This window comes from Sceloporus occidentalis, unplaced genomic scaffold, assembly GCF_023333645.1.
Source record: "Sceloporus occidentalis isolate IW3139 unplaced genomic scaffold, rSceOcc1.0.p SCAF_14, whole genome shotgun sequence".
In the NCBI taxonomy this organism is placed as follows: Eukaryota; Metazoa; Chordata; class Lepidosauria; order Squamata; family Phrynosomatidae; genus Sceloporus; species Sceloporus occidentalis.
In genome coordinates, this window is record NW_028316994.1 from 15,354,704 (window position 1) to 15,375,319 (window position 20,616).

General features: G+C 43.8%; 1 protein-coding gene across 1 annotated transcript in view; it reads right to left on the reverse strand.

The window, feature by feature from the left end:
* Positions 1 to 902: 902 nt before the first annotated feature.
* LOC149304214 (myosin-6) overlaps positions 903 to 20,616 on the reverse strand; it is a 35,877-nt gene continuing 16,163 nt past the window's right edge. The window contains exons 15-39 of the mRNA XM_089479643.1: positions 20,384 to 20,457; positions 19,789 to 19,876; positions 19,113 to 19,230; positions 18,373 to 18,496; positions 17,524 to 17,660; positions 17,092 to 17,218; positions 16,432 to 16,560; positions 15,782 to 16,024; positions 14,199 to 14,375; positions 13,671 to 13,816; positions 13,138 to 13,228; positions 12,148 to 12,537; positions 11,364 to 11,490; positions 11,098 to 11,216; positions 10,708 to 10,904; positions 9,482 to 9,665; positions 8,836 to 9,001; positions 8,580 to 8,704; positions 7,861 to 8,169; positions 7,489 to 7,692; positions 6,449 to 6,574; positions 4,308 to 4,583; positions 3,423 to 3,518; positions 2,178 to 2,312; positions 903 to 1,027 (exon numbers count right to left, since the gene is read on the reverse strand). Of these exons, the coding sequence (XP_089335769.1) occupies positions 1,007 to 1,027; positions 2,178 to 2,312; positions 3,423 to 3,518; positions 4,308 to 4,583; positions 6,449 to 6,574; positions 7,489 to 7,692; positions 7,861 to 8,169; positions 8,580 to 8,704; positions 8,836 to 9,001; positions 9,482 to 9,665; positions 10,708 to 10,904; positions 11,098 to 11,216; positions 11,364 to 11,490; positions 12,148 to 12,537; positions 13,138 to 13,228; positions 13,671 to 13,816; positions 14,199 to 14,375; positions 15,782 to 16,024; positions 16,432 to 16,560; positions 17,092 to 17,218; positions 17,524 to 17,660; positions 18,373 to 18,496; positions 19,113 to 19,230; positions 19,789 to 19,876; positions 20,384 to 20,457 (3,929 nt within the window). The 3' untranslated portion in view covers positions 903 to 1,006. The remainder of the gene's footprint in view (positions 1,028 to 2,177; positions 2,313 to 3,422; positions 3,519 to 4,307; positions 4,584 to 6,448; positions 6,575 to 7,488; positions 7,693 to 7,860; positions 8,170 to 8,579; positions 8,705 to 8,835; positions 9,002 to 9,481; positions 9,666 to 10,707; positions 10,905 to 11,097; positions 11,217 to 11,363; positions 11,491 to 12,147; positions 12,538 to 13,137; positions 13,229 to 13,670; positions 13,817 to 14,198; positions 14,376 to 15,781; positions 16,025 to 16,431; positions 16,561 to 17,091; positions 17,219 to 17,523; positions 17,661 to 18,372; positions 18,497 to 19,112; positions 19,231 to 19,788; positions 19,877 to 20,383; positions 20,458 to 20,616) is intronic.

Genomic DNA, 20,616 nt, shown 5'->3' on the forward strand with positions numbered 1-20,616 from the left:
CTCATGGCTGGGAACAATCCTACTGATCCAGATCGATTTGGTAGCGCATTCACACTGCCAAAAATCCAGATCACTCTGGCCCTAAAAAAAAAAAAGACACGGTTATGTACCCAATGCAAAAAAGCACCGGGTTAAGTGAGATTTTTCACCGGCCCGCCAGCAAACATGCCTGGTGCATTTGGGGCTAGTGTGAAGGTTGCAGAAATAACCTGTTTTGCACCAGGTTATTTCTGTGAACAGGCCCTTTGTGTGTGTTTTCGTCTCTCTGTGTCTGCCTTCAGGTTTTCTGACAATTTATGAAAGCATCTTCCACTTCTGAATTAGTTGGTAGAAAAACCCCAGAAGCCTCATATACTCTGTTGAACAAAGAACAAGAGACAGCCGGATAGTTTTGGCTTAAGACTTGGGTTGCTGTTATTTCATTTGGCAGGACTCCTATGCTTTAAGTGAGCCAGCATATTGTAGTGGTTTGAATGCTGGACTACAACGCTGGATAACAGGATTCAGTTCCCAACTCAGCCATGAAACCCAGTGGTTAGCCTTGGGCAAGTCACACTCTCACAGCCTCAGGGGAAGGCAATGGCAAACCTCCTCTGAACAAATCTTGTCCAGAAAGCCCCATGATAGGTTCACCTTGCGGTCCCTATAAGTCAGAAATGACTTGAAGATACACAACAACAACAACATATGCTTTTAACACTTCAAGGCCAGGCAGCCATTCAGCAGGTGATGGGGAAGATCTGTACCTGCTGAATACCTGTCTGTTGTGAGGCTGTAAAAGGCAGAGGGTGACACAATTCAGCCACATTTCAGTTCAAAAAGTGACAACTGGTTCTATTCAGCTGGTGAAGTAAATGATAAGGATGGCAAATGGAGCATTTCAGTTTGCTGTTTAACTTTATTCATGGCAATATATTAAACTTTTCTTGTGATGCTACATAGCCATGCTACATGAGAAAAACAGCCCAGAGGGTCAATGTTGCCTGCTTCGGATTTCCAGCCCTGCTCACTCTTCATCGTGAAGTTTCTGGAATTAGAGAAGATGAAAGGGTGAGGGAGGAAAAAAAGGAGGTGAGAGAGAGGTTGTCTATCTAATGCAGGAAGAAAACAAGAGTCACAGAAAGTGGAATGAAACAGCTATGGTCGCTAGGCTTTCATGAGTGCCATACTCGATTCTGGCCAATATCTTTCAGATAGTCAAGCTGGTGTAGTGGTTTGAGTCTTGGACTATGACTCTGGAGACCAGAGTTTGAGTTCCCACTCAGCCATATAAACCCACTGGGTCACATCCTCTCAGCCTCAGAGGATGGCAATGACAAACTCTCTCTGATGAAACTCGCCAAGAAAACCATGTAAACCACCATAGTGTAGCCAGAATTTGGAAACAACTTGAAGGAACACAACACAGACACAGTTGGGGCCCCAGTTGTGTAAGCGTTTAACGGTAAGAACCAGCACTTTGCATTGTGCCTGGAAACAGACTGATAGTCAATTATGTGGCTGAAACATGGGAATTAAGTGTTCTTTGTAACCAGCCCCTGGCAAGCAGTCTTGCCAACACATAGGATCTTATCTGAGGGTGTCTTGACACTGGAGTACTGAATATAGACAGATCCAACCCACTCCAACACATCAGCACAAGTTGTACAGCTGAATTCTTTTGGTACGGCAGGGAAATGTCTAACAATTTGTAAGCCGCTCTGATAGCCTTTTGGATGAAGAGTGGGGTATTATTATTATTATTATTATTATTAAAAGAAGAAAAAGAAGGCACAGTGTGGTGTCACTAGCTAGGGTGTCACCCAGTGTGGAGGGTGTCACCTGGAAAGGGCATGCATTTGCCCCTTGTGCTGCTCCGTTGTTGGGCTTCCTCCCCAGGGAGTGACAGAGGATCTGTGATGGGCACACATTTGTCTCTCCTGCAGCTAAAAGGGAGAAGGAGCCAACTGGGTGTCATTCCTCTTCTGGGGTATCACCTGGTGTGGTTGGCACCCCCCCCCCCCACCTCTGCACCCCAGTGACTCTACTGTATGGCATGAGGTTGGGAAAGAGAGAGTGTAGTGGAAGTGGAAATAGAAAAGAAATCATGAATACAAAGTCAGAGGAAGGTGGTTAAAGGGTGGTGGACTCCTGTTCCCCAGTCCCTTCGTCTCCTTCAGCTAGCTCACGATACGCACCTTTCCTCCCACATCCCGGCTTTTGGCCTTCAGCTTGTTCACTTGGGACTCAGCAATGTCGGCCCGTTCCTCGGCTTCATCCAGCTCATGTTGGACCTTCCGGAACTTGGCCAGGTTGGTGTTGGCTTGCTCCTCCTGACAAGAAGACAGTAGAAACAAAAAAGGAAGCCTTTATTAAATCTGTGTGACTGTCTGGTGCTGATTTCACAGCTATGGCACATGTTTGCAGGGGCCGCTGGAAAGCACATTAAAAGCAGATAACTTTTTACACCTTGGTTTGTAGATTGTATGCCATCTGGCAGGTTTTATGTCTATTTTATCTCCTGTTTGTAAAGCGCGGTGTAAAAGTTTACAGTGCTATATCAATAAATGTTAACAATAATAATAATAAAAACAGTAAGGGGACAAACTCCACATGCTCTGAGATGGTCAACTGTTTATTCCTTTTTAAAATAGCCCAACACATTTTGATTTACATGAGGAAAGGCCTTCTCCAGGAGTCTTCAGCAGAAATCACTAGAATTGAGAACACTCTCCAGACACAGCATAAAAAGAACCCAATGGTCAATGGTCCGCTGTTTTGGGGAGTGTTTGCAACTCCAGTAATATCTGGTGAAGAAGGCCTTTTCTCATGTAAACTGAAAGGCATTGGGCTATTTTTTAAAAAGGAATAAACAGCTGACCATCTCAGAGCATGTGGAACTTATCTCTTTATTGTGTATTGCTGGAAAACGGCTGACCCACCTGGACAATAAAAAAGAAAAGAGTTTTTTTAGAGGGAGACTAAACTAAAGTCTCCAAATGGTCAATCTGCTGAACCATTTGTGATTTCATCAAATGGTTTGCAGAAGAACGGGCAAAAAACTGACCTAGCAGAGCTTATCTGCTCAGCTTTGGCAGAGTTTGATCATATCAAGTAGCTTCAGATCTTGGAAACCTTGTTCAGAAGACTTTATATCAGAGTTTACCAAGGTTTTATCATGCAGCATATCCTCCAAAACATCACTAGGGTAGCTTGTAAGACCTAGATGTAAGCCCTCTGATCAATGAAAGCTTTAGAAAAGCATGAGATGACTTTAAATCTGAACATTCTAGCAGCATAGGCTTAGTAGAACATATTTTTATTCAGAAAGATGAGGAGACCATGTAATGGGGCTGCAGTTTGATCTGGCAATTTCAGTTCCTTTCACAATTGCTTATAAAAAGGACAGAAGAAAAACTGAAGCATGGGAGCTAGGAACTCACCGCTTCTTCTGCCTGTCTTTTATAGGCTTTGACCTTCAGCTGCAGTTTGTCCACCAAATCTTGGAGTCTCAGCAGATTTTTCTTATCTTCTTCAGTCTGCAGATGAGAAAAAAAATGAAATTAAAAAAGAGAGAAAAGAAAAGCCTTGAGCTGCATTTCCATATCTTTCTCGTTGGAAACCATGGTTGTTGTGATATCTGAATCCACACAGTCCAACAAACTGTAGTTTCCTTGCAAGCAGCCCTTTGGGCAAACAGAACTTTCGCTCTGTACTGTAGTTACATAAGATCTGAAGGACATTGGATGAGAAGCCAAGGATGCTCTGGGAAAACGTCACAACCCAAGGTTTGAGTGTATGCCAGGTTCATAAACCATGGTTTGGAGTATAAAGGAATTAGCCCAAATTTTAGTTTGGAGTTATGTTTGAACCAATCCTAACTTTTTAAAAGCTAAAATTATTGTTGGTGTGCATATCAGTGGAGAGTTTTCCTGTCTGCATAATGCCATAATGGGGGGTAGGGGTAGCTGTGTGGCATCCTGTTAGTGACATACTCAAACATAAGTTCCACAACTCATGTGGAACAGGTTTTTGACACTGCACAATGGCTGTATTTATCCTGGGATATCTCTGCTAGTGGATATTTATGCTACTCTGTAGCAAAGAAGGGTTGTGGCTGTAATCCAGTGATTCCCAAACTTCAATCCTTTAGGATATTTTGGATTTCAGCTCCCAGAAGCCCCAGCTAGCTGGGTCAGCAGCCAGGATTTCTGGAAGCTGATGTCCAAAACATCTGGAGGGCCAAAGTTTGGAATCACTGCTGTAACCCAGCAACTTGCTTGACTCAACCAGAAGAAAAGAACTCAAAGCCCTTCCCCTACACACACCTGGTAGGTGAGCTCCTTGATGCGCCTCTCAAACTTGCGCATCCCCTTGACATTCTCCGCATTGCGCTTCTGTTCCGACTCCAGTTCGTTCTCCAGCTCCCGCACCCGAGCCTCCAGCTTCTGGAGCTGCTTCTTGCCACCCTTCAGGGCCAGCTGCTCAGCCTCATCCAAACGCATCTGGAGGTCCTTGATGGTCTGCTCCATGTTCTTCTTCATCCTCTCCAGATGTGAGCTGGTGTCCTGCTCTTTCTTCAGCTCCTCCGCCATCATGGCCGCCTGCCCCATTCAGGAGATAAGAAAGAAGGACAGGTCTGTTTCAGCTTGGTAAACCCACTGGGTGCTCTGTCCTTTAACCCCTACCATTTCCTTGACAGCAATAGCCAGTGAATCTAGGGATGTAACACTTGTAATTTTTCTAGTCTTGATGAGAAAAAGTGTGTCAACAGATTGAAACATTCTCTCAAGGAAACGACCAGGCATCACACAATTTTCTTTTATTTATTTATTTTTTTGGTAATTCAAGAATTTTTCTTGTAATAGATTCATTTTTGCCAGAAACTTTTTTTGCTCTGAATTTTTTCTCCAAAGTGTATAAACAGTTTTCAAAAACTGCACAAAATCTCCCAAAATCTCACCCAATCAGAAAAATTCTGAACTATTTCACGTAGTCTCCAACTATCTAAATTTGGCAAGGACAACCTCAGTTAATCCTCGGCTGTCCCATTGGTTCAATTGCTTTTAAAATATCCTTTGTCCTCTCCCTTTCTCCCTTTGTCCTCAGTTTACTTAAAATTTTGTAAACTGAGTAGGAAGTACAAAAATAGTTTGCACTCAACAAGAGGAATATGGGGCAGAGATGGAAGGCATATATTCATCCTTCCATGCAATAATTAAATAAGCAAAGATTTATATCACTAGGTGATTTTTCCCCAGACTCATTAAATGGTTATTCCTGTGAGTTTTGCCAAGGCAGTTGTTTTCTAGCGATACAGCAATCTCCTCTTCACATACACAACATATCTCATCGACCAAGATGGTTCTTTCAAGAAAGGACAATTTTAGGTTACACTTCTATTAACTTGACAGAATCCTTCCAGTAGAGAACACAAGAGTCAAATTCCAGGCCCATGTGTTTCATTCACAGCAACCATTTTGAATTTTGGTAGACCATAATGCAGAATGGAAAACATGGTTCTCAGGAAACTGGGGGTGTGAGGGGATTCTAACAAGCCATCCATGAATTCTCTTCCTACACATTTGTTTTTGCAAATCGCCCTTCTCACAGTGTCACATATGAGGTAGTTTGGACGATGTGAGCGGATACACACACATATATATGTGCATGGGAGAATGAATGAGAAGTTCCTCTCTTATTTTTCTGTCACTCTTATCACTGAAATTGAATAGCAACAATTAAAAAAAATGTTTCCTATGTCAGAATTCAAATCCAGTTTTGTTTCTTTTTTTTTCTTCAAATTTCACTTGTAAAATCAGCCTTGGATGCACATCTTAAAAAGAAACATTAAAGTCTTTGCAATGAACATCATGCCCAAACTAGATTCATGCCACCTGGAATCCCATCTTGGTAGAAAGGTAGGATATAAATTCAGTAAATAAAACAAGCAGCTGCCATAATTCAAGCCATGACTGGAAAATACTAATATATGATCATTATGAGAGAAGTACTCTTTTTACATTTCCCTCATAGCAGTGTTCTAGATCCAATGACAGGTGTAACTGGAAATTTAGATAGTGGGGCATTGGGAAGGAGAAAACACAGCTGTGGATTTGTACAGAAAAAGCTGGATCAGAAAACACTGCTGGTGATGTCTTCTCACAATTTCATCCTATTTCAGCTCTGCCTTCTGGACTAGTATGCTGGCAAACACAAGCCTTTGGTCTGATCCAGCACAGGTCTTGTGTCTTATTGATTAATTGGATTTATACCCCACCTTTCTCCAAAATGGGATTGATAGCCTCTTTCACAGCCATTCAAGAAAAAAGAGGTGAGGTATGGATGAGCATCTGGCATCTGAGGCTAGACAGTTCCATTTTAGGTGATGGAAAGGAGGCTAAAATTATCCCTGAGTGTCACCATTCTCTGCCCCACATTTTGCAATTTCATTTTTAAAACAACTCACATCAGTGATGGCTTTCTTGGCCTTCTCCTCAGCATTCCTGCATTCTTGTACAGCTTCCTCTACCTCAGATTGGAGCTGAGACAGGTCTGTCTCCATCTTCTTCTTTTGGTTGATGAGGCTGGTGTTCTATGGAGAAGGAGAAGGTGTCAAAAAGTAGAAAAGAGAGAAGCTGAGTCCAAATATCCCCTCCATTACAACCTCCCACTTTGGCTTCAGGCACATAACTATCCATTCATCCTTACTCTGCCAATAACAATACTGGGGTAACACATGGCTGTTGTAGGCCAATGCCACACTGCAGAATTAATGCAGTTTGACACCGCTTTCATTGTCATGGCTCTATCCTATGGAATCCTGGGATTTGTAATTTGTGGTGGCACCTGAACTCTCTGACAAAGAAGATTAAATCACTCATAAAACTATGAATTCCAGAATTCCATAGCATTGAGCCTTGGTAGTTAAAGTGGTGTCAAATGGTATTAATTCTGCAGTGTAGATGCAACTCAGAATGCCGTCAGGTTGTAATTCCCAACAGAATCATGGCCACTCATACCATGCAACTGTATGAAAAGTGGAACTGCCGCAGAAGGGACCTATCACACAAAGACAGTGCTATAATAGCAGCAAGACTGAGAGCTTATTGATGGGTTTTGCCCATCAATTAAAACGTGCGCTACAGTAACAAATAAAATGAAAGGCAGCAGTAGGACAGACACAATGTCATGTGATAAAAGGTGGCCAAAGATGCTTTTATCCTGATAAAATTCTGCTTTTCTAGCATCATGTGATAAAGTCCTAGTCCTGGGTTGTGGGAATGTTCCGCTCCCGTGAGCTTAAAACAGTGGTCACCACACTGTGCTCTTTAAGAGATTTTGGACTTCAGCTCCTAGAATCCTAGCCTATTGGCCAACATGGCTGAGGCTTCTGGGAGGTGAAGTCCAAAATCTCTTAAAGGACACTGTGTGGGTTAAAGTATGGCATAAACATGGAATAGATATATCATTCAAAGTGATATCAGAAGAATAGGAGGTCCCATTCACCTGGGAGTGGAGGAGTTGGACCCGCTCACTGGCCTCAATCAATTCCTGTTCCGCCAGTTTTCGGCCACGCTCCGTCTGCTCCACCACGTTGCGCAGCTCCTCAAGCTCAGCCTGCAGGAGGGCATTCCGTCTCTCCACTATGGCAATGTTCTCTTTCAGGTCCTCGTTGGCTCGCAAGACATCATCTAGTTGGATCTGGTTGTCCTGTGCAACACAAAAAAGGAAAGCCAGCAACAACTTTTAAGCTTTTCTTTTCTAAAATGAGAACAATCCTTCTCAAGCACTTCTCCACCTTGTCCAGACCACAATGTGAAATTCCACCATCAGTACATCTGTGATATACTGAAGAAAAGATGATGCCTTTCTCATTACCTTAAGGTGGGCTTGAGCAATTTTGAGGTGCTTCTGGGCTTCAGCTGCCACCCGGTTAGCTTGGCTAAGCTGAATCTCCATCTCGTTGAGGTCGCCTTCCATCTTCTTTTTGACCCTCAGCGCCTCGTTGCGGCTGCGGGTCTCAGCATCCAGGGAAGCTTGAAGCGAGTCCACCATTCTCATATGGTTCCGCTTGGCCTGCTCCATCTCTTCATCCTTCTCAGCTAGCTTGCGATCAATGTCGGCCTTGATCTGACTGAACTCCAGCTGAGCCCGGAGAATCTTGCCTTCTTCATGCTCCAGGGAGGCCTGTAGAGTCAGGGATTTATGTGTAAAGTGAGAGAACAAATGGATAAGAAAAAGAGGGAGGATGGAAAGAGACAAATCATGGTGGTGGTGGTGGTGATTGTAGTTTGATTTTAAATTTTAAACCCTTCTCCTTCTGTCTCATGTCTTTTTAGATTGTAAGCCCGAGGGCAGGGAACCGTCTAACTAAAAAGATTGCATGTACAGTGCTGTGTAAATTTACAGCGCTTCATAAATAAAGGTTAATAATAATAATAAATTTGTGGTCCAGAAACAATGAGAAGATGCAGGAAAAGTGGGAAACCAGCAACAATGAGAAGATGCAGGAAAAAAGGAAAACTGGGAAGGAGGAAGAAAATTTGATACTAAAGGGAGAATGAAGACAGGAATCTGGCCATCTCTCTCTCTCTCACCTCAGCCTCTTCCAGAGCAGCTTGTAACTCTACTTTCTCAGCTTCCAGCTGCTTCCGGACCTTCTCCAGCTCATGCATGCTCTTAGATCCCTCACCCAGCTGCTCAGTGAGGTCAGATATTTCCTCTGTGTTGAGAAGGGAAACAGAAGATTTGGATTAGACTCAGCTATGGGTATGTACGACTGAGGGATGGTGGCCCCAGGCAGTAAAGAAGGGCCCTTCCTTAAAGGAAGGTTCTCATCCCAGCCTAAGTCACCCTGCAAGTTCTTGTTCTCTCTTCTTAAAGTATCCAGATGCTCCAGTGCCTCCTCGTAGGCATTCTTCAGCTTGAAGAGCTCGGTGCTGAGTGAGCGGGATTCCTTCTGTGAAGCCTCCAGTTCTGCTTGGGACTCCTCATACTTTTGCTTTGATTCAGAGAGGATCTAACAGGGCAGATAGGGAAAAGGGAGATAATGTTTGCTCTGTTCACCTGAGTTGCAGGCTGTTTCCTTTGTTCACTTTTATTTCCCCCTTTCCCCCCGTGCATTGTGCTTTGTATTAGGGGTCTCAGATTTCAAGGCCTGGACCATCTTCTTTGATCTTCAGGTCAGCGAATCTCAGGGTGAGAGCACTACCTTGAAGACTATGTATATTTATTTTCCTCATTTGTTAGACTTAGTAGTTTGTTTATTCACCTTAATAGTGTATAGTACTCTGTGCAGCTGTCAATGATGCTTAATTTATCATGCTTAATGACATTTTAAGATGCTGCCTTTTCTATTACCCTTTCAATATTACCAGGGCCAGCCTCCTATGACTTCACAAGATGTTGACCCAAGGTCTTAGGATATGGCTCTGAACTTTCAGGATTTGGGACAGACCTGTCATGGCAGCCCTACTTGGCATCCATTTTACTTTCTCACCTTGTCAAAGTTCCTCTGCTTCTTGTCCAGGGCAGCTGCAGCTGCATTTGAGCGCTCCACGTCCACCATGAGGTCTTCAATCTCATTCTGCAAGCGGTGCTTGGTCTTCTCCAATGAGGAGCACTTGGCATTCACAGCCTCCACTGCCTCCTCTGCATCCTGCAGCCGCTGTGCCAGCTTCTTCCTGACACACAAAAAATGGCAGCAAGTAATTTACTATGGAGGAAGGAGATGTTTTCTTCCATCACTTATGGAGAAGTCATTTCTCCCACCTTTTCATAGATGAAATGGCAAAGGAGTGGCAGAGCAAAGACTGATGACACCACCAGGAGGTACCAGAGCAAAAGTGATGACATGACCAAAGGGAACCAGGGAGCCATTTCTGTGTCTCACCTGGAACTTCTGGCCTGTATATGAATCAACAAAGAGCTACATAGGGAGGGGAGCAAGCCTTGGTGGCTTTGATGATGTTTGTGGGGTGTTTCTTGGCTGACCCCCTGTTCTTTTAGCCTCATGAGTCACAGAAAAGCAACTCCTTCCAGTTCCTTTAGTTAGCAAAGTCAAAGTATTCCCAGATCAGTCTTCCTATCCACCTACCTTGGCGCCTTTTTAAATGGGGATTTCTCCTCCAACCAAAAAGCTTTTTGCTCGTCTTATACGCCACCATTCTAAAATATAACCCGAGCCAAAAGCTTCCCCGTTAGAGGAACCAACTGTGAAGAGTGATATCCATGGGACTGGGCAGAGGGGAGAAATGGGGAAAGGACAGCCATTCAGTTAAAAAAGCTAGGGAAGCAAAAACCAGACAAACTGGTGGTGTGTAAGTGAAGGAGAAAAGCAGGGAGGTATCAGACCTCAAAACAGGCCCCAAGCTGGGGACTTCACAACTGTCAGGGGGACAAAATTCCACCAACTGAGTACTGGTGAAAAAAGAGGAATCATTAAGCCACCTTTTTTTGGTCTGAATTTCAAGAGGCATCCAAAACCTGCGAGGACAGAGGACAGATGTGGCCTTCTACAAGAAATGTCATGTTAGGCTTGGTTCTTTGATCTGAAGGACTGAGTGGATGCAACTTCCTGCTCTTCCATGCCTTGGGTTATCCTGCTTCAACTTGATCTTCAAACCCAGATGCCACTCTTGTAGCCCAGCCTGTCAGATCAGTCAGCTGCTCATTGACTGGCTCCTATGAAAAGTTGGGAGCTCTGCTCCACATTCTCTCACTTACTTGGCCTCCTCCAGTTCCTCTGTCCTCTGGATGGCGTCCGTCTCATACTTGGTTCTCCACTGAGCCACCTCAGAGTTGGCTTTGGAGAGCAGGCGCTGGAGCTCCACTTTGGCCTCCATCTCCTCCTCGTACTGTTCCCGCAGCAAGTCACAGTCATGGCGGGCAGACTGGAGTGCATGCGCCAGAGCATTCTTGGCCTGAGAAAGGAGGGGCATGTATACATTTCATAGAATCATAGAATCATGTTGGAAGAGACCACAAGGGCCATCCAGTCCAACCCCCTGCCATGCAGGAACTCTTGACTGATTTCTCCCAGCCCTCTCTTTTGTGGCATCTCTCCATCCCCATCCCCATCAGTCTTGACCTACTGTTTCCAAGAGATTGTCATACCTTAGCCTCCTCTTCTAACTGTCTCTTTAGATCTTCCATTTGTTGTGTGTATGACTGTTTTCCCCGGGTCAACTGAGAAATGAGAGCCTCTTTCTCTTCTATTTGACGGCTCAGTTCTCCTAATGGCAGAAAAAAAAGGGAAAGTTAAAGGTCATAAGCTAAGAGGGATGAGTGTTCTGTCCCCAACTACAGCTGATCTCAAGAGCAGCCATCCCAAAGAGGAAGGACATAAACAGGAAGATGAGTAAAGGAAGGCAGGATGGTACCATTTTCTGTCTGGAGCTTAGCCCGCTGTGTGTTGGTGTCGTTGAGGGTCCGTTGGGTCTCCTCAAGCTTGGCTCGGTTATCTGAGGATTGGTCCTCCAGAGTACGGCATGTTTTCTCCAAATTCACCTGTGGAAAAGAGGAAAAAGTAAAAGGAAGGAAGTTGAGAAAGAAACAGAAGTAGCTCTAAATGTCAGCAAAGATCCAGTCTAAGGAAGCTGGATCAACCCATCCAGAAAGGGTACCCTGTAATTCATCTGCTTGATGGATTCTGAGGTGCCCCCTCAACATGCGCATTCTACTTCTTTTTTCTGGGTAAAAAGGGTGGGTTCTTGCTTGAGTGCCTCCAAATTCCTGAAGCCACCCATGAGAAAATTCCCTGGAGGGGACCTCTGGGCTTAAGTAGGCCTTTAAATCAGGGTGTGCAAATGAAGAGGGACTGAGGGACATTTTTCACCACCACAACCGTCATGATCACTTTCATTTTTTGGCTGTTTTCTGACGTACTTTGGGATTGTTCCTATTTTCCTGGTATTTGGAGGAACTGAGGGTACTGAGGGGTAAAAAAATGTTGCAGTCAGTGACAATTTTGACCTTTTTATGTTAATTTAGGGGGATTCTGAGTGTTTAGGGAGGATGCATTTTTCTTATGCTGGAAAATATTAACCTACCACCTCCCAGCTTCTACCTTCCTGTGAAGAATCCTTAAAGTAGTGAGGAATCAATGAATGGGCTCCCTGCACACTTAACTAGCTTCAGCCCTTCCCTCTTCCCTCATTCTTGCACCTTGGCTTTCAGCAGCTGCTCCATGTTGGAGCCCAGGTCATCCAGCTCTAACTTCAGCTCACTCTTCTCCTTTTCCAGCTTCTGTTTCACACGCTGCAGATTGTCAATTTGCTCGCCCAGCTCTGCCACAGATTCGGCATGCTTCTTGCGCAGGGCTGCAGCCGTGGCCTCGTGGTGGAGAGTTGCCTCTTCCAGATCACGTCGCATCTTCTGGAACTCGGTCTCCCGCTTCTTGTTCAATTCAACCTGTACCGAGGTGGCTCCCCCAGCTTCCTCCAGCCTCTCACTGATCTCCTCCAGCTCTCGCGAAAGGTCAGAGCGCTGCTTCTCTACTTTGGCCCGGGCTGTGCGCTCGGCCTCCAGCTCTTCTTCTAGCTCCTCAATCCGTGCCTTAAACATGGAAAAGAAAGATAATTTATGAGTCCTGTCAGTCTCTTCCCCCCCAGAATAGATCTATGTAAGATTATCTTAGTCTTTGACACTTTTCTACTCCATGAGTAAAGTTCTTGAGATCATTTCATCATTACTGGCACATCCTTTTATTCTAAAAGTATTGCATCTTACTGGGTTTTTGTGTGTGTGTGAAGACAATGTTAAGTAGCTCCCATGTAGCAGAAATGTTCTTTAGGTAGTTTGGAAGAAGCAGCTCTAGAGTGAAGGAAATTCCTAGGGTAGACTAGGAAATTCTAGAGCAAATTGTTGCTTTAAAATCAAATGCTCCCAAGGCTGTGGGCAATTCTAGATCAGGGAGCTGCTCTAGAATAGAAATTCCCCAGGGCCAGAAAGATCTCAAGAGCAGAGAATGTTCTAGAATTCCTCTAGATACGAAGGTTGTTACTCCAAAAGGGGTAGATGTCCTAGAATAGAATAGAACATGGCTCTAGAACTGGAACCATGGTGTACAGATGGAAAAAGCAAAGGGCCATTAGAAAGGATGTTACTAAGTCCGAGATGAGTTTAGGTCCATTTGAAAGCCAAAGGACCACCTACCTGAAGTTCCTTCAGTTTCTTCTGCAGCTGTGCAGCAAGGGCCTGCTCATCTTCAATCTTGCTGTTCTGCTGGTTGATATCAAATTCTTTCCTGCATAGGGCATTTCAGGAAGTAAATATGTCTCCTGCACCTCACTCATCTATCTCTGTGGTAGGCAAGATTTCCATCCAACTGCTCTCCTCATTTACTATGCCATCACCTGCAAGGCCCTGTGGTCAAGAATGTAGAAACTACATTCTTGCTCATACCCTCCCACTAGCCTTGACAATAGTCCTCTATTCTAGTACATCTTCTTGTGTCCCAGAAAGCTTCTGATTGCCTTGTGCTGGCAGTAGACCATATATTTCATTGGCAGGTAGCCATGTGCACCTGGCAGAAGGCAAAGATGGCTTCATTAGCTGACTTGACCCAAATATGACCAGACGTGTCCTTTCTGTACTGCATACAGATCTGAATTCTCTGGTCCCTCATCCTGTGCTACTCCATCCCCTCTTGTCTCTCAAGGTGTGCCAGACAGAGGCATCTTTCTTACTTTTTCAGCTTTTCTTCCAGCTGTTGTTTGTCATTTTCTAGATCCATGATGTTCTCCTGCATCAGCTTCAAGTCCCCCTCAAGCTTCCTCTTGGCCCGTTCCATGTCCATCCGTATCTTCCTCTCCTGTTCCAAGGAGCCTTCCAACTGTTTAGCAAGAGTCAGCAGAATGAAGGGGAGAAAAAGGATTGTAATATAACACATTATTACTTATGCTCAGGATAATAGAATATGCTACTAGGCATGGTATCCAGGCTATTCCATAGTTCAGTCATAGATTAAAGGATAGATAGGTCTTACTTATTTTAGACCATAGACTTTGCCCAGCTTGAGTCCCCAGAAATTGGACTACAAGACCCATTACTGGCCAACTGACCAGTTGTCTAGGGAAGATGGGCCATGTTTTCCAAAGGCATCTGGAGTTCATGGTTGGGAAAGGCTCAGGCTAGATGGTGACATGTTTGACTATGTTCATACATTCACATTCAGGAGAATCCTCTCTTGTTGTTGGCATTGTTTTTTGACTCACATCATCTGCCTGCTGCTCCAGCTTCAGCTTGGCTTTAGTGAGTGTGTTGACTTTGTCTTCTTCAACTTGGAGGTCATCCAAAGCCTGCTGGTGTGCCTCCTGCAAGGACTTCTTCTCCTTGGTAAGCTTGGCAATGATCTCATCCAGACCTGCCATCTCCTCCGTGAGGTTTTTCACCTAAAAGAAGACCAAATTCCCCAAAATATAAGGTGTTGTGGGAAGGGAGAGGAAAGTCATAACTTGAGGTCTGACCATTGTAGTTTGCCAATTCAATTCAACTAGCTTTGAGAAGACAAACTGATAGGAAGATACTCAAGAAATACTCAAGACCCATGAAATAGCCAGCATCCAATAGTTTAGCTGATTCTGGAGCCAACTCTCAGAATCTCTAATGGCCAAGCCGGCTTTGAGAGCCTGGCAGTTCTAGACCAAAAAAGGTAACTTTTTCTAGTTCTAATTCAGTCCAACCTTCTGTAGCTTAATCAGGCCTACTTATTTTTGTTTGATGTCCACTATCTTTGACCCAAAGCTAGTAAAAAGACTTTCAGTTCAAAAACAAGCTGAAAATATATAATTGATACCCAGCTCATTTTGACAGGGATGCAAGTCTACACACACACACACACACACAAAGATTTCAGAATATCACAACAATAACTCCAGCAATAGTAGAGTCAACCAAATTAATGTATTTCAAAAATTTTCTAGTGTGGGTGACTAACAGTGAGGTCCAACATGTATTCGCTGAAAAGTAAGCGTCACTGAAGTAAATGGGATTACCTCTAATGTAAATATCTATAGGAGGGATGGGCAACTTGTGATTGTTGGGAGTGTTGTTGGACTACAGTTCTAAGTATTGCTCAGCACTGGCTAGGTTAAGACTGATGGGAACTCCAGTCCAGCAATATCTGAAGGACCACGTTCCCCATTCCTGGGATTTATTTGCACTACAGAGTTTGATACCGCTTCAGCTATCGTGAGTCAATCCTATGGAATCCTCTAGTAGTAAAGGAGATTGCATTAGAACTATCTAGCAGAAAATTCTAAGCTACAGTTCTCAAGATTTGACAGGATGCAGTCATTATGGTTAAGGTGATATCGAACTGCTATAACTCCAGTATAAATACAACCTGGGTCTGTAGCACTGCAGACTAAGACACTTCAAGACAATCAATTCAGACTTGGCAACATTTGGCCTAGGAGAGCTTTAATGCTCAACCCACCCCAACACAACTACTTTCCAGAACTCATCTTTTAATACATTATTCACAAAGTTTCTTCTTGAAGGACGCAATGAATAATTTTAACAATTTTCTTTCTGTGGTGAGAAAGTCTTCAAAAACCACAGTTTTCAAAGCCTGTTTGCAATTTGGGAGTACACACAAATATGTGTGAATTTTGCACAGAACATATCCCAAACTCCGAAGATTCTTGTCAATCCAGGATTCTTCTCATCAGGGTTTCTCAAAATGCAAAAGTCATGTTTTTCAATCATTTTGCAAATATATTTGAATATTCTTTCCAACCCTAATCTCAGCTTTTCCCTCAAAGGCACACTCACTTCAGGCCTTCTCTCTGCTCACCTTGTTCTCTGTCGCATGCTTCTCCTTTTCCACCTTGGCTAGGGTCAGCTCCAGATCATCAATATCCTTCTTCAGCTCAGAGCACTCGTCTTCCAGCTTCCGCTTCTTGGCTGTCAGTTCGGCATTCATCTCTTCCTCATCCTCCATCCGTTCGGTCATCTCTTTCACCTTGGCTTCCAGCTGGATCTTGTTCTTGATCAGCTGGTCACATCGTTCCTCTGCATCATTCAGGTTGTCTTGCTCCTGGAAGAGGTAAAGGAAGGGAAAGAAGAACAGAGCGAATGCTGTAGATGGGTTGAACTACAACTCCCATCATCCCCATCAACAAAGATGAACAACTGCACTCCCAAAATACAAAAGAAAACTCCAAAATCCACAAAACATTGATGCCTTTATTGGACCAATTAATAATAATAATAATAATAATAATAATAATAATAATAATGCAAGCTTTCAAGCCTCTATTATCAGAACTTTGAAAAAGTCATTTTTCTGGCCATGCTGACTAGGAGATTCTGCAAGTTATAATCCAAAAAAGTCATTTTCTGAATTGTGCACTTGATTCAAATACAGGGGAGATTTGTGCAGTAGGGCTGAAAGACTAAAGGGGAAATAGGGGGGTCTAAATCTGATCTAATAAATCTACTCACAGCCTGAACTTGTAACTGCAGATCATTCTTTTCCTGCAGCAGAGAGACCATCTTCTCCTCTAGCTCCTTTCTTCGTGTTTCTGATTTCTCCAGAGCTTCTTTCAGCCTCCCAAATTCCTCCTTCATTGTCTGTAGAGAACATAGAACAGATTGTCAAAACTTTTAGAATCCCAAGACTCTGTAGTATGAGCCATGGCAGTTAAAGTGGTGTCAAACTGCATTAATTCTACAGTATAATTACACCTTGAGTTGACACATGTTGGATTGCACTGCTAAAAGCCTTGAAACAGATTGATCTAATTAGTCATTTCAGACTGGCAACTCTTTAACGAAGGAGTGGGGATTCTTTTTAGTCTGAGGATCAGATTCCAATTTGGGAAGTGTTTCAGGAGCCCCATTCTAGTGGAGGTTGAGGCTAAGGCCATGTGGTGGGCATGGCGAAGCAAAGTCAGTGGGACCAGATCTAATTTTGATGAATTTGGGTATTTTCCCATCAAGCATACATGGCTCAATACAGTGCATGCCAGTTCAGGAGTCAAGTCCACTGGGGCAGCTTCCTGGACCTCCAAAACACATTTCAGCTCCATGTAAGAGTTTCTGGATCTTAAGAATAAGAATGAGATTCCTGGGAGGATTCTTGATCTCTCCCCTTCACATCACCTGCATCTCCTTCTCAGTCTCTGCACTTTTCAGCAGAGGCTTGATCTTGAAGAACAGCTTCATCCAAGGCCAGTTCTTCACCCCCATGAAAGCACGGATGTTCCACTGAATAATAAGCAAAGCATCTCTGGAGAAATAAAGACACAAGAAGGTTGGACCCTTAGGAAAACATATTCCTCCTTTTGCATCCCCATCAACTTTCCCAAACTCTGATGGGTATCTCATTCCAAAACACAAAGAGATCCAGCTATTAATAGTCCATCTCTCATTAATGGAACATCAGCTGAGCATTTGAGACTATTAGCCTGCATTTTGCCTTTAAAGAATAGCTTTCTAGTAGTCTATGAGCAATTGGTTTTCCTGTGAATCTCATCTTTCCCCCCACATTCGTAACAATTTCCCCCTGATCCATGCACAACTAGTGGGACTCACCGGCGCTCCAGAATTTTTTTAAACTCAACGCGCATGAGCTGGCCTCGTGCTCGAGCTTGGATGCGTGTGATGATGCGGGAAAGGCGTTCGTCACGCATCTCTTCCAGCTGTCCCAACAGCCCAGCCTTGAAAAATACCTGTTGGGTTGGAAAATACAGGGGAGAAATGTGGCTTGTGGCAACATTTAAATACATGCATAAGCTTGGAAAAAAATTGATAGTTTTGAACGTCATTCAGTGCAGGAGGCCCAAGAGCTCTGTTTAAAAAATGAAGTTTAGCTCCTGGAGGCTTTCTGAAGATGTAATCCACTTTTTGAGGCAACAGAAAAAGGTAGCCCAAGACGTCTGCATCAAGGGTCACAAAAACAGTCTTGGGGGGGCAACACTTTGCCCACCCCTGATTGAGGCCTTCCCTCAATCTAATAGTTTACCTACAAACAGAAATTTCTTTTATACAGTACTCCTCTAGGAATCATGGCATCCTCCCACCCTTAGAAAAATAACAGCCAATTTTGGGAATTGTACTTTTGAAAAAGATGCTGAGAATGCTAGGTTGGAGATCCCAAGATCTCCTCCTCCCCCAAGAACTACATTTTGCAGGATGCCTTGTGGCAGAAGGAAGGAAATAAGAAATTTAACCCTATAATGTGGACATGTCCTTGAAGAACAGCTTTGCTTCTTCGCCTCCCAATGAAACCATAAAGAACCTTCTCACAGACATTTAATTGCACTCAGAATCCCCCAGCAAGCATGGCCATGGCACCTGGAGGTTTCTGGGGGTTGTAGTCCTCCAAAATAACTTTTCAAAGCTCTGCTCCTTTTTACACAGATGGAAGCTCTGCCCCCTCACCTTAGTGTGTCCAAATTTGTACTGATTGTGGTCAATATCCAGAGAGCCCAGTAGTTTTTCTGCTCCCTTCCGGCTATCGATGAACTGACCCTCGGGGATGGCAGCTGGGTTCAGGATGCGGTATCTGTGGGGAGAGAACAACTGTATTACATTTCCCCTGAAAATTTCTTCCTGTGGGGTTCCAGATGAAGAATATCAAGGCACAGGGTCCAGTTTTCATAAAGAGAGGAACTTGAGATTTGACTGGGGCAAGAAGCAAGCATGCAGGGGGCAGCTTGAGCCCTAAGCAGGAGTGGGAATCAGTCAGCCCTCCAGATGTTGTTGGACAGAAATGTCATCTGGATATTTTTTTTCTTAACAAATACAGAGAACTATAGCAACAAATTCTGCAATGTCCACCAACTTTCTCACCTGGACAAGCTCCCCCCCCCCCTCATTTAAACTGTTTTTTAGACAGCACCAGTTTAGGTTTCCTCCTGTTGGACTGTGAACCCAACTAACACTCCTGATGTTTAAGAGCTAGTACATTGACCCATTAATATTCATTATCCAACATTGTCCAAGCCATACCATAACTTAAAGAGAGAGCCATCTCTTCCCCATGTCCAGAGTGACATTTTAGAAATTCCTCTTAAGGAAGGCATTTGGGGTCAGATGTTAGAGACTGTAAAGGACTGTAAAGGACACAGTGGAGAGTAGGGAAGGTAGATCCCACACACAACTGTCTCAACCAACTTCACCTTTGCCTGAAATCCCCATAAAGAATCCGGTTGGGGAATCCCTTCCGGCAAATCCGGATCCCCTCCAGTACTCCATTGCAGCGGAGCTGGTGCATGACCAAGGGGTTGTCCATCACACCTGGAAAAGCAAAATGAGAAATGGGAGGGAAGATGGGAGGGAAGGGCTCAGCTGTAAAGAAACATGTCTTCTCCATTTGGTCCACTGAGTCTCTCCACCAAACTTACTTTACCCACATGTACCTTCATTTCTCCCCAGAGTCCTGGAAAGTTCCTTTTTTTGGCTTACAAGTCCCAGAATTCCACATCCCATCCCAAGTCCAGGTGCAAAATAACCCATAGCCAACATAGTTATTGGGGTTGCACAAGGCAGAACTTCCCACCAGCATCTCTCTCATCATTTAGAGCAGCAATAAAATAACAACACATGGAATAACTGAGAATTTACTGCCCTTTCCTGATGCCCAAAGAAATCTGCTGTCTGAGGCAAGTGCCTCATTCTAGGGCCTGCCCAAAATCAGGAAATGAGGAAGAGGAGAATTACTGGAGAATGACAAAAGTTATGAGGGAAACATAGATCTGCTGATGGAAGGGAAACCACTGGGACTGGTGGCCCAAAGATCTCTCCAAAGCAGCCCATTATACTCCTAGTCTGTCAATTCCATCTCTACTCGGTTACCAGGTGCTTTTCTTTCATTGGGGATGAGACACCTCACAAAATGAGGATGGGTGGTCTTGAGATTGGCCATCAGCTTGTTCAGATTCTCCTATAAGAGAAATGGAAAAAGAGAAGAGAGAGGAATAAAGGTCTCCACAAGGTGGCTGTTTCACTTACATTTGAGGTACCACTTTATTTGGTGGGTTTGCAGAAACAGCCACTGTGTGTTGTCTGTTCTACAATGGGACTATAAGCAGGTGCACTGGCAGATAGACAGAGAGGCAGACAACTGTTGGCATAGCATTGATATTCTGCAGAAAGGTGGTGTACTGCAAGCAAAGTGCAACTCAATGGGCACAAATTCACACTACTCAAGCACAATATAGAATCTAGCCATCATCTCTCAATAATGCACTTGCCTCTCTATCTTTCCCTCCTTTCCAAATTTTCCAAAACAAGATTTGAAAATTCTTGGACACAACAAACAGAACAATGTGTCCTCTTTGCAGTTTTAGCATATCATCCCAGAATCCTCCCCGTCCCACCAGAAAAAGGCAATCCAGAGAGCTGGGATCCCCGAGCCCATGCTTAGGTCTAGAAGGCTTTAGTTTCATACCCGGTGAAGTGCAGAAACAGTTTGGAAAGAGGATCCTTTCTTCTTGGAACCTTTACCCTTCCCACCATCTCCACCTAGGATAAAAGGATAAAGTGCTAGGTTACATATTATAGGTGAATTAAAAGCTTTGAAAATCCACAGCTGCCAAAATAAATGTTCCTCTAAATAATAATAATAATAATAATAATAATAATAATAATAATAATAATAATTTTATATCCCACCTTTTCCCG